At 42.9% G+C, this 12500-nt stretch overlaps 3 protein-coding genes across 9 annotated transcripts in view; all 3 read left to right on the top strand.

Moving 5' to 3' along the window:
* ezh2 (enhancer of zeste 2 polycomb repressive complex 2 subunit) overlaps positions 1-428 on the top strand; it is an 11245-nt gene extending 10817 nt beyond the window's left edge. The window contains exon 20 of the mRNA XM_069706882.1: positions 1-428. This exon is cut by the window's left edge and continues 465 nt beyond it. The gene's annotated coding sequence lies outside the window, so the exon portion shown is untranslated.
* Positions 429-3967: 3539 nt separating this feature from the next.
* LOC138625696 (caspase recruitment domain-containing protein 8-like) lies at positions 3968-5342 on the top strand. Its single transcript, XM_069706796.1, has one exon. The coding sequence runs from the start codon at positions 3968-3970 to the stop codon at positions 5285-5287; it is 1320 nt and encodes a 439-aa protein (XP_069562897.1). The 3' UTR covers positions 5288-5342.
* A 1284-nt stretch (positions 5343-6626) lies between these two features.
* LOC138625744 (nebulin-like) overlaps positions 6627-12500 on the top strand; it is a 52658-nt gene continuing 46784 nt past the window's right edge. For 4 of the 7 annotated variants that reach the window (XM_069706869.1, XM_069706867.1, XM_069706872.1 and 1 more), the window contains exons 1-2: positions 6629-6945; positions 9562-9656. The gene's annotated coding sequence lies outside the window, so the exon portion shown is untranslated. Of the gene's footprint in view, positions 6946-9561; positions 9657-12500 lie in introns of all 7 variants that reach the window. The other 3 variants (XM_069706870.1, XM_069706874.1, XM_069706875.1) reach the window with 2 other exon arrangements.

Consider the following 12500-nt stretch of genomic DNA (forward strand, 5'->3'; position numbering starts at 1 on the left):
TTATTAATGATTTCAGGACAGGAAGTATCCCCTCGTTCTGATTTTTATTTCTCTCAGAACATCTTAAAACAGCCGTTCCTCCTCGTCTTCGTCGTCGTACTCGAATTAAAACCCCGAGTTATTGAAAGCCAAACAGGAAGTGGCTCCAGGTTCTTGTTGAACCTTCAGAGTAAAAGTCTGCTGTGTCCGTCGGAGCTGGAGGAGACTCTGCTTTGTGACGCTGCCTTCAGGTGCTAACGTGAAAGGATCTAAAAACAACAACTGAAACACCCAGCACATGTTCGCAGGAAGCTCCAGACCTCCACCAGGGGGCGCCGGTCCCGAACACGAGCTGCTCTCCTCAGTTTGAACAAACCAAAACCACGCAGATGCCGATGAAGGTTTTTCGTCCGTGTTCTCCCGTCGTCTGTTTTCCCAGCATGCCTCTGCAGCTCGGCCCCGCCTCCTTCAGCTCGTTGTTTAAGCGTTTAAAGTCTCAAAGACGAGTTTAAATCCCAAAGATTAGGACAAAATTTCAAAATAAAGTTGACGTGAAACTGAGCAGCTTATTTCTGCTACGACTGTAAATGTTCTTATTTCTGTTTTTGGATCTTTTTTCCATTTTAAATGTTAACGATCAGGGTGTCACATTACAGAGCTCAAATTAATATTACATTATCGATATATTAAAAAAAAAAAAAACAAGTATTCATGTGCAGTATATTTTATTTTCTTGATCAGTTTTGTCCATAAAGTTTCAGAAAATCTAAAAATCTGCACATATTTGGGCCGTTTTGATTAAAAAAACCCAAAAAGGCTCGCTGGGAAAACTTCCCGCGGTCACGTGACGTCGGTGTTTGGACGTTGGAGCTCCGCTGTGCCTGAACACAACAAACTGTCCAACGGAGGCGACACGCTTTCCCACTTCCTGCATGACTTCTTCTTAAACCCCGCTGAGGATCCTCCGGTCTGCCCTCAGAGTTTCTGCACTGCCTCCTCCTCCACCTCCTCCTCCTCCTCCTCCTGATCAGCATTCCTCCTGGTGAAGAAGCCTTTTAATCACAATCACTGTTCTCGTGAATCTTTTTGAATCCTGGTGCTCCAAAAGACTCTCGGCCCGACGTCTGACATACCGACCTCCTTTTATTTCCCTCTTCTATCTTCCTCCTGCTGAGGACACGCCCCCTCCCCCTCCTATCGCCACCTCCTTCTCCACCTGTAATTTTATGACAACCCTCACAGATAGGTCTGGAGGAGGACTCCTGCAGGCTGATGTTGGTGTGAGCGGAGAGCCGGGTAACAGAACCTCCATCCAGATGTTCCACATGTCCAAACGTCAGATCAGATCAAAACTGAAGGTGGAGGCGTGGAGGTGGTGTTACCCGGGTTTCCTCCCCGATGCTCCCAACGCAGGTTATTTATCGTTTCAGACCCCCCCCCCCTCCTGTCAGACCAGGACCAGGTGTTCCTCCGATGACACAGGTGCTGATTTTGTAATGTTTACAGGGATTTTGTTGTTCAAAGTGATGCAGATTAAAATATTCTAAATGGTCAAAGCTTTGTTGTGTTTTTATTGTTTTGTTTTCAGGATGAACTCTTGTTTCTCTTCAAACATTACAACATCTTTGATAACGGCCGGCCTGAAGACACCTGTGGTCATATTCTCAGTCACAGCGCCCCCTGGCGGACACCGGAAATGACACTTGTCATACTTTCCCATTCTGCACCTGGTTGATCACATGAATCTAAAGTCGTCAGAATAGTTTAAACACGGTCGATGATATATTGAAATGTTTGTTCGACTTTGTCAAAGAGCGTCGCCATGGTGATGCGGCAAAGTTGGATGTCTCGCCGTGACACAGGAAGTTGATGTTTAAGGTCAAAGGATGCTTGAAACCTCATGAAATGTGTCACAAACATCCGGCGTGGTGAGACGATGTGGGTTTTACGAGTGGGCGTGGCCACACGGCTCGCTAGCGCCCCCTACCCTAAACTGCAACCCCGACATCTAGTTTCACCTACATGCACCAAATTCGATGCGTCGGTGTTTCAACACTTCTGTTTTAAAATGCTTTTTCACGGAAGTGACATCTTTCAGTGCAGCCTCAGTTTTTAAACCAGTCCTGAAATGTCACCGCTATTTTTCGGTGTAATAAGGTCAGAGTTTACATCCTGCAGCTGCAGCTGCTCCCTGATCACACATGTTCACACACGTTCACACATGTTCACACATGTTCACACATGTTCACACATGTTCACACATGTTCACACATGTTCACACATGTTCACACACGTTCATACATGTTCATACATGTTCATACACCTCCACCTCATCACACATGTTCATACACCTCCACCTCATCACACATGTTCATACACCTCCACCTCATCACACATGTTCATACACCTCCACCTCATCACACATGTTCATACACCTCCACCTCATCACACACGTTCATACACCTCCACCTCATCACACATGTTCATACACCTCCACCTCATCACACATGTTCATACACCTCCACCTCATCACACATGTTCATACACCTCCACCTCATCACACATGTTCATACACCTCCACCTCAACGCTGCTTCACCAGATTAAGAAAAAGGAAGCTGACGTGAAACGTGTATCTCTGCCGGTTCCTTCGTGTTTTCTGGACCAGTCTGTAAGTAAAGTTCTTTTGTTGCATGAATCTTCGTGTATTTGAGTCTTTTACCACTAAAACATTGATTCTGTTTCATTCACTCAAGACACCAACCATATTCAAACTGGTATGTAGTCTGTCGTTGTGTTCACTTCATTTCTGTTTTTGTTTTTCTTTACATTACATATTTATTGAATTCTTAGACTTTTAAATGATGTATTTTTCGGGACAACACGATAGAACGCAGAGTTGAGTGACGAAGAACCCGGATGAAGTTAGACTTCAGAAAACACTGAGCACCGAGAGTGATGATGTTTTAAATAAATGAGCAGAAAATAAATGTCTTGCCTCCCTGATACTGACTTTTGTCTCTCAGGCACAAAAACCTGTAAAAGCACTTGTGCGCTGTGAGGTCTGTTGACGAGATGATTCCAATATCGGACTGGGAGGGGCTCAATATTCCAATTATATTCAAATATAGTATATGAACGGCAATAAGTGAAGAGTAGCTGCAAAATAAACGAATAACAATAAACCATTTAGCTCTTCCCACTAATTTGGCTCGTATACTGATAAAGATGAATGAGTGAATGAACAAACATGTTATCATGGACAGGCTTTATGTCCAGTCTTTCAAACAGTTTGTTTTTCCACCACTACATTTAGCTGCTGATGTACCGTCTCTTTTGGATAATTGGTTTTAGTTGTACTTTCTTTTCATTCTTTTTTTTAGATTACGTTTAATAAAACCCATCAAATTTCTGTAACTTGAAATTAGCACAGGGAGGATTTGTGTTTCCAAAAACACGATACTTTTATCAGAGTTTTGACATTAAATTCTGTATTTTCCAGGCGGTGGAAAAACCCATGATGATGATGATGATGATGATGATGATGGAGTAATTTTGAACTTTTTCAGAAGGATGAATGAGAAATTGGACAAGATGTACGGTAGTTGGAAAGACTTCTCTGCTGCAGAAGTTTGTTTTGGATCCAGAGACACCAAGGAGGACAAAAACAAAAAAACAGTGGACACAAGTTTAAAAAGTCAACTATGTGGAGGAAGCGCAGAAAAAGCAGACGTTAGCGCAGACGGAGACAGGACCGGGGAGAAAGTTGTGGCTCAGCATTGCTGGTATAAATCCAGTCTACCCTTTGAGCTCCGGCAACGCCACTCATTTAAAAAGGAAAAGCTCAAAGGAAGCGCGACACTAAAGTTGTCGTCTTTAGATGAAGAGGATGATTTTCCAAAACATGAGCAAGAAAAAGCTGCACAGACAGCCGGAGGTATGAAGAGACCTGCGTTGGGTTCCAAAACTAAAGATTTAAACATTTCACCGATGTTTCAACCTTCATCAGATTCTTTGTCTGAAGTAAAAAGAAAAAGGTTTACAGAAGAGAGCAGCGGAGAGAGCTCTCCGGACCTTTCTGACCAGTTCTCCAGAGAACCTGATCGGATCAGGGAACCGTGGTGCCCGCAAACACCCCATGCAGAGAAGGTGAATACCCGGTCCATCCCCACGGAGAGTGACGTCATCGACCTCACTCTCACTGATGACGACACTGACGACACTCTCTTGGAGGAGTTTTCACCGGACATCACGGATGATTTTGATGATGAGATCTACAGCTTCCAGAGCTGCCAGCCAGGCAGGTACCGGTGCGGTGTGACCGGCCTGGTCTTTCACATGAAGGCGGAGGGGGAGGTGAAGTACAGGATGGTTCCCTGGAACAGCCAGCTCCTGACCCGACAGCACAAGAAGCCTGCAGGACCCCTGTTTGACATCAAATGTGTCTCTCAGTCGCTGTGTGGACTTCAGCTGCCCCACTGCGAGATCTGCTCCACGAGTCGGTTCTTGTCAGTTGCTCATGTGAACGAGGACGGCGTCGAGTTCATCGAACCTCGTCAGATAACAGAAACTCACGTCATTATCGACATCACCGGGCTTTCTGCTTTCGGTAACGTCAGAGACCAGGACGCTCCCCCCGCCCCGGTGCACGCCTTGGTCCTGCTGTTCTACCAGCCACCGCGTCATCATTCTACCAGATCCCTCCTCAATGTGCTGCTGCTGCCGAGGAACATCGTGGTCAGGGATGTGCAGCGCACCAGGAGGAAGTTAAATGGAGATGAGCTCTACATCGACTCGCCTCCGCACTGTAAACTGCAGCCGCAGCAGCTTTACACGCTGTCCACCGACCACATGGTTAAAGTTCAACCAACAGAGACAGAGTTCGACGAGGAAATGCAGAACAGCTGCTTCACCTCGTTCCAGGTGATTTTAAAAACAATAATTACAGATATCAACCTGAGTGTGAAGGAAAAGGGCGTCTCCAGGTGTGTTTGGGAAGGAGAAGTGTGTCTTCCCACAAGAAAGAACCCCTCAAATAAGCCTCCGAAAGCGACGCTGCTCAACATTCGGAGCAGCTTCATCGAGAGCGTATCAGGACCTGTTCTCAGCAGACTGCTGGACAAACTGCTGGAGGAGGAGGTGCTGACCGAATCTGAGAGGGAGGGGTTGGAAGGGATTCAGAGCAGAGAGGGGAAAGCTCGTTCTGTTATCGACGCCGTGAGGAAGAAAGGCGAAGACGCCAGTTCCAAGATGGTGAACTTTCTCCATCAGATCGACCCCTTCATCTGCAAACATCTCGGGCTGATCTGAGGCACAATGGGCCGTTTCAGACCACAAACATTCCTCTCGGAGACTTCTGGGAAAGGAGGCGGAGCTTCAGTGCGATTTCAGAATACAAAATGTTCAATAGAAAAATGTCAATTAATCAGATGTTCAACTTGTGTTTCTTTTAAATTAGAGTTTAAAGTATTTTCATGATGTATTTCTAATTTCTTAATTACTAATTAATCTTTCTTGTTCAATCAAATCAACTAAATATGTAAGTTTTTTTTTTTTTTTTTTTTTTTAAATGTTGGATTTTAACTATTAAACTTAAACCTTGTTTTGCTTTTTAACCATCACTGGAGCAGATATTTATCATTATTGTTGGTATGTCTTATGTAGTTTGAAAATAATTTGCAATGTTTTTTTTTATTAAACCAGGTGGTGGTCTTTAGCTGCACAGTAGCGTGTAGGTGAGGTCAAAGGTAACAGGTTTGAATGGTCGACTGATGCCGTGTGCTCGTAAACGTTTGTACATTTCTGATATTTATCATTTTACTTATTCTTTTTTACTTGCATGCTGACTGGTACAAAGTCAATCTTTAATAAAAGGCATGTAGTTTTCCTCTGGGATTGATAACCTTGGTTTTTTTGTAATTGTACCTTACATGACGCTATCTGCATCTTTAACATATAAAGCTCTTTGAGTCAGTACCTTCACCAGCCAGCAGGGGGCCTCATGTGCTGTTGAATGGTCAGAGTGAGTGGTTGGTGAGGCCACTCGAGACAAGATCAAATCTGGAGTCCATGTTCAAGGGCTTGTTTTTTAATAGAAAGAGATAAAGCTATTCATCGATGGTGTTACACCCTTAACTGTTGTTCATCTTCATCTTATCACATATATTGGGGTCAGAATATATGCTGGACAGAAGGAAACTACAGTACAGAAATATCAAAAAAGAAGTTTCAGGTTATTTAGAGTCAGTGCAGTAACACAGTTTGTCCACCAGAGAGCACCAACGAATCGATTTATCAAACGTAAAATCAAAAAACAAAACAAAAAATCCTAAGAATTTAAAATAATCTAAAATCAATAAAAAAAAGGAAAACAAATTAAGTATATAAATTGTCAATGATGATAAAATATTAATTATCAACATGAATTGTGAGTTATAAGTGTTCAACTTAAATTCAAGTTTCGTACATTCAGGGTCTGGCAATATGTATTCAAGTCATTTTAGTTTTATCCAAGCAGTTACTCTTTAGATTATTATGTTTGATGTATTTATCTTTTATTTTTATGTTTTTGCCTCGACTTTGAAGGGTACATAAACCCACTTCCTGTTTTCTCTGCGCTAACTTCCGGTCCCCCCCCTCCTCCGTGCTCACTGCTGCCAGCTTGCGGCGGGTTGGAGGGATCCGTCCCCCGCGCAGCATCCAGCCTTCAGACCGGACCGCAGCGCCGCCGAGCAGCAGGAGCGTCTTCTCTCTCCGGCTTCTTCACTTTGTTCCCGGCCCTCCGCAGGTGGACGGGCGGCCCCGGCGGGGACCTCCGGCTTTACCTTCTTCCGCGACGTCACGTCCCCCCGTTCGACGAGTGGAATTTACCCGTTGGAGGAGCTCCGAGGACCGGGAGGATGAACCCCCAGTGCGCCCGCTGCGGGAAGATCGTCTACCCGACGGAGAAAGTCAGCTGCCTGGACAAGGTGCGCGCTTCTGGACTATTAGACACAGAAACATGCAACAAAACAAAGAACAAGCCAAAATTAATTCACATGCAGCTTTTTAATGTTTGATAAAAACCCTTAAAACTGTCGAGCTCATCACAAGGATTTGACAAGTTGTTGAAAACTTACCGAGCTGCTTTTTACAAAATGTACAATACACTTCTTAACACGAGGGATTATATAACAACCTGTAACATTATAAGGAGTACAGCAGTGGTGGGAGCTGGGTGTTTTACAGAAAACACAATAAATAATGGCTTTAATTGATCAAAATAACCAAATATAACAATCCTGGATGACTTAAATAATAATAATAATAATAATAATAAAAGATGTTAAATCTTTAAATTTATGAGGCAGCAGACAGGAAATGTTTTGCTGCTTTTATTTGAGAAAAGTCCCCCAAAAAATATTAACAACAAAATGACTAAATGCTGCCATGAAACAATATGTAAACCCAGAAATACCACAAAGATGTTGTAATACTGGAGCAGGCGTGAGACTGTGTGTGTGTGTGTGTGTGTGTGTGTGTGTGTGTGTGTGTGTGTGTGTGTGTGTGTGTGTGTGTGTGTGTGTGTGTGTGTGTGTGTGTGTGTGTGTGGACGCTTTACATCCTCACTTCTTTTTTGGAAAAATACTCCTTTTAAAAATTCTCCTATCAGACTAAATGACATCCACTTTTATCAGCTGTCCTTTTAATTTCCCGTCTTGACGTGTTAAAGCTTCATTTTTGGCTCCATATCTGCAACGGCTTGTATGAAAAATACAAATATAAGGAACTCTAAATGTTTTTTTTCATGTAATAGTGTCAAACAATCACAGAAATGCTTAATGTGAACTACACAGCATGATGTGATGAATAATGTATTTAATAGGGATATTTTAGCAGCGTCGTTACCTTTAAATGCCCGTCTACAATTAAAGAGTTGAATTTGTATTTTTTATGTTTGCATGGTAACACCTCTGTAAGAGTCTCTTGCATAACGGTGATAAATTATTAATTTATCTTCAGCAGTCTCATGCATTCACTGTCTGTCCTGTGAGGCATCAGATGACACAACAGCATGTAGGCACACAATATCAGGATATCGGCTCAGGATGGGGAAATAAAAAAACATTTTTACAAACCTAAATGGCAAAAATATATATATATTTTTTTTTTATTGTGAAACAGAAAAAAAAAAGAAAAAAAAGTCCTCGTTACACCTTTAAAAAAAAAAATCAGCTTGTTAAATAAAACGATTGATGGAGCGAATATTTCCTCCGTTGAAACGGACTCGTTGGAACGGCACTAAAAATAGTGAGAGGCAGTGATTTAGAGGAGGAGGAGGAGGAGGAGGAGGAGGAGGAGGAAGTGCGAATGAGAGTGTGAAGCTGAGAGAAGAGCAGATTATTTTGTCCACTCGGGCCTTCAGCAGGTTTCACTTCTTTCTTTCACGTTTTTAGCCAGAAAACTTGAGAATAAATGACAGAGGATTTGTGTTTTTTAGAAAGTGGTGAAAATCACCAGCTGACTTTGACTTCTGGACAAAAAACTAAAACTTCTTCTGAGACAGTTTTGATAATAAACAAATTGAGCGATGCGCGTCGACAAGAAAAAACAACATCTGTGATGTGAAGGAGAATTTTAAATAAACCAACCAGCAGCGACGTCACCTGTCGGTTTGTGAACGGCCGTTCTGAAGTCTCCCGTTTGGATTTTGTCCGGCGCCATCTTGTTGTTTTGGAGCAGGAAGTGACCATATTTGGACGAGCTGGGGGAGGAGCCAGCGGTGGATCTGACCGATCTGATTGGAAACCTGACGATACTACGTCCCGCCCACCGATAGCTGTAACCTGACTGCACCACAGACCTGTCAATCAAACAGACACGCCCCCAAAAACAGGTCTTCTTGAATCTTCTTTTCTAATGAATGAGGGATTATTTTCAGATGGACCTCCAGAAAACTAAGAAGAAGGAGTGACTTTAGCTAACAACACCGAGATAACTGATGGACACATTTTATTCACTTTGGATTTGATGAGAGAAGTTGAATGGGAGTCTATGGAGCCGGAGGCTTTTTGGAGCCGACCTCTAGTGGCACTCGCTGGTATTGCAGCTGAAGACACTTCTGGATCAGAACCATTTTACAGACCCTGTTCAGTCCATGTTTAGGGTCACATGACTGCAACCCAACCGTCTCCATGACAACTGAGCGACACCATCTGCAGCTAACGAGGCCGAAAACCTTCACAAACACCGTTGGTGTGAGTTTAATGTCACGCTGCTGTTTTCCAAGAACAAGAAGAAGACGAAGAAGAAGGAACCTTTAAGATCTGCTGTTGAGTTTTATTTTTTTATAACTCGGAGAGAAACTGACGGGGAGATTTGATGATCTGAACGTGAGGCTGGATGTAAACTCACTGTGACTCAGCTCTGTTTGCTCGGTCAGATCATCCTCCATCTGTCCCGCAGTCGGATTATTCAAATCCTTGGAAAGTGACTAAATGATGTGTTTTTGACATGTTCACACGGTCACATGACTTCTATATTAATACTGAGTGTGTGTGTGTGTGTGTGTGTGTGTGTGTGTGTGTGTGTGTGTGTGTCTCCAGAACTGGCACAAAGGATGTTTCCACTGTGAGGTTTGCAAGATGACTCTGAACATGAAGAACTACAAAGGCTACGACAAGAAGCCCTACTGCAACGCGTGAGTCTGTCTGTCTGTCTGCCTGTCTGTCTGTCTGCCTGCCTGTCTGCCTGCCTGTCTGCCTGCCTGTCTGCCTGCCTGTCTGTCTGTCTGTCTGTCTGTCTGTCTGTCTGTCTGCCTGTCTGTCTGTCTTAATGGTTCTGGTGGTTTTGGTGGTTCTGGTTGTGTCTGCCTGTCTGTCTGTCTGCCTGCCTGTCTGTCTGTCTGTCTGTGTGTGTGTGTGTGTGTGTGTGTGTGTGTGTGTGTGTGTGTGTGTGTGTGTGTGTGTGTGTGTGTGTGTGCGCGTGTCCACATGAGCTGCTTGTTATTATCTGTGTTCGTTACTCTGCTGTTTATTTCGAGAACACTCAGATCTTCACACACACACACACACACACACACACACACACACACACACACACACACACACACACACACACACACACACACACACACACACACACACACACACACACACACACACACACACACACACACAGCAGGGATGAACCTTTTTTTTTTTTAACCTGATGCATGATGGGAGTTAATTACAGCCTGAGCTGAGAAACCTCAGGGTGGTATCTTACTGTGGCTTTGACCTTTGACCCCGTCGCTGAGTTGATTATAACATTGATGATATGAGCGATGGAGCCGACATCTGTTGTGCTGGCTAAATAATATTAATTTATTCTTGATGATGTGACAAAATACTGACAAATATTTTATTTATAACTTCATGAACATAAAATAGCAACAAAATAAGTTATAGTTTTATGTGTCAGCATAAATCCCTTCAAATATTCAGTAAAACTAATGTGATCTTTTATGTGTTGATACGTCAATGTCAGAAAGTTGGAATGTTTCCTTTGTCTGAATATTAATTATTGGTATTATATTATTGAAAACGATACGATCTCATATATAACTCCTCCCATCTTTTAAAAAAGATAATTTTCCTCTTTTAAATCCATAATTTTTTATCCAGAATGAGCCGCGTGAATATATTTGAACTTTATTTTGAAAAACCATCACAGATTCTCACCGCTGCCTATACGAATAGTTTTAATGTGAAAATATTGGGTCTTAATAGAAAGTCAGTTTAAAGCAGTTGGAAAGATATTAAAGTTTATTTTTTGCAGTTTAATTAGAGAAAAAGATCTTTTGACTTCCAGACAGCAAATCAGAGAACAGACGTCTCTCTGTCCTCACAAACTCACAAACTCACGACAGTGGACTTAATGGAGAGGAGGGGTCACGTGACCTTTGAGCCTGCCAGGTTAAAAAGGTGTTTCCTGTGTGGAACAAGACAGTCTTTGTTCCCGTCGGACCTGTTGGAAATAGTCGAAGACTTCAGACCTCATTTATACTTTCAGAAACGTGTGTGAGCTCCAAAAACAGGCCTGTCAATAACACAAGACACGCCCCCCAAAACAGGTATTTTTGAATCTTATTTTCTAATGAAAGAGGGATTATTTCATGAAATTTGAAACATCAGATCTCATCCTGAACCTGAAACATCAGATCTCATCCTGAACCTGAAACATCAGATCTCATCCTGAACCTGAAACATCAGATCTCATCCTGAACCTGAAACATCAGATCTCATCGTGAACCTGAAACATCAGATCTCATCCTGAACCTGAAACATCAGATCTCATCCTGAACCTGAAACATCAGATCTCATCGTGAACCTGAAACATCAGATCTCATCCTGAACCTGAAACATCAGATCTCATCCTGAACCTGAAACATCAGATCTCATCGTGAACCTGAAACATCAGATCTCATCCTGAACCTGAAACATCAGATCTCATCGTGAACCTGAAACATCAGATCTCATCGTGAACCTGAAACATCAGATCTCATCGTGAACCTGAAACATCAGATCTCATCGTGAACCTGAAACATCAGATCTCATCGTGAACCTGAAACATCAGATCTCATCGTGAACCTGAAACATCAGATCTCATCGTGAACCTGAAACATCAGATCTCATCGTGAACCTGAAACATCAGATCTCATCCTGAACCTGAAACATCAGATCTCATGAACCTGAAACATCAGATCTCATCGTGAACCTGAAACATCAGATCTCATCGTGAACCTGAAACATCAGATCTCATCTCATCCTGAAACATCAGACCTGAAACATCAGATCTCATCCTGAACCTGAAACATCAGATCTCATCCTGAACCTGAAACATCAGATCTCATCCTGAACCTGAAACATCAGATCTCATCCTGAACCTGAAACATCAGATCTCATCCTGAACCTGAAACATCAGATCTCATCCTGAACCTGAAACATCAGATCTCATCGAAACATGAACCTGAAACATCAGATCTCATCCTGAACCTGAAACATCAGATCTCATCCTGAACCTGAAACATCAGATCTCATCGTGAACCTGAAACATCAGATCTCATCGTGAACCTGAAACATCAGATCTCATCGTGAACCTGAAACATCAGATCTCATCCTGAACCTGAAACATCAGATCTCATCCTGAACCTGAAACATCAGATCTCATCCTGAACCTGAAACATCAGATCTCATCGTGAACCTGAAACATCAGATCTCATCCTGAACCTGAAACATCAGATCTCATCGTGAACCTGAAACATCAGATCTCATCCTGAACCTGAAACATCAGATCTCATCCTGAACCTGAAACATCAGATCTCATCCTGAACCTGAAACATCAGATCTCATCCTGAACCTGCAGTCGACTCCCAGAACACTGGTAGACGTGGAGGTGCATAACTCTGAGGGTTAATTCAGGTCAGGCCTCCCACAGCTTCACACACTGGAGCTAATGGCTTCAGAGTGTGTGTGTGTGTGTGTGTGTGTGTGTGTGTGTGTGT

Source organism: Brachyistius frenatus, unplaced genomic scaffold (genome assembly GCF_029030835.1).
Source record: "Brachyistius frenatus isolate BFR_SWC_R1_liver_20210118 unplaced genomic scaffold, ASM2903083v1 Contig_65, whole genome shotgun sequence".
Taxonomy (NCBI): Eukaryota; Metazoa; Chordata; class Actinopteri; family Embiotocidae; genus Brachyistius; species Brachyistius frenatus.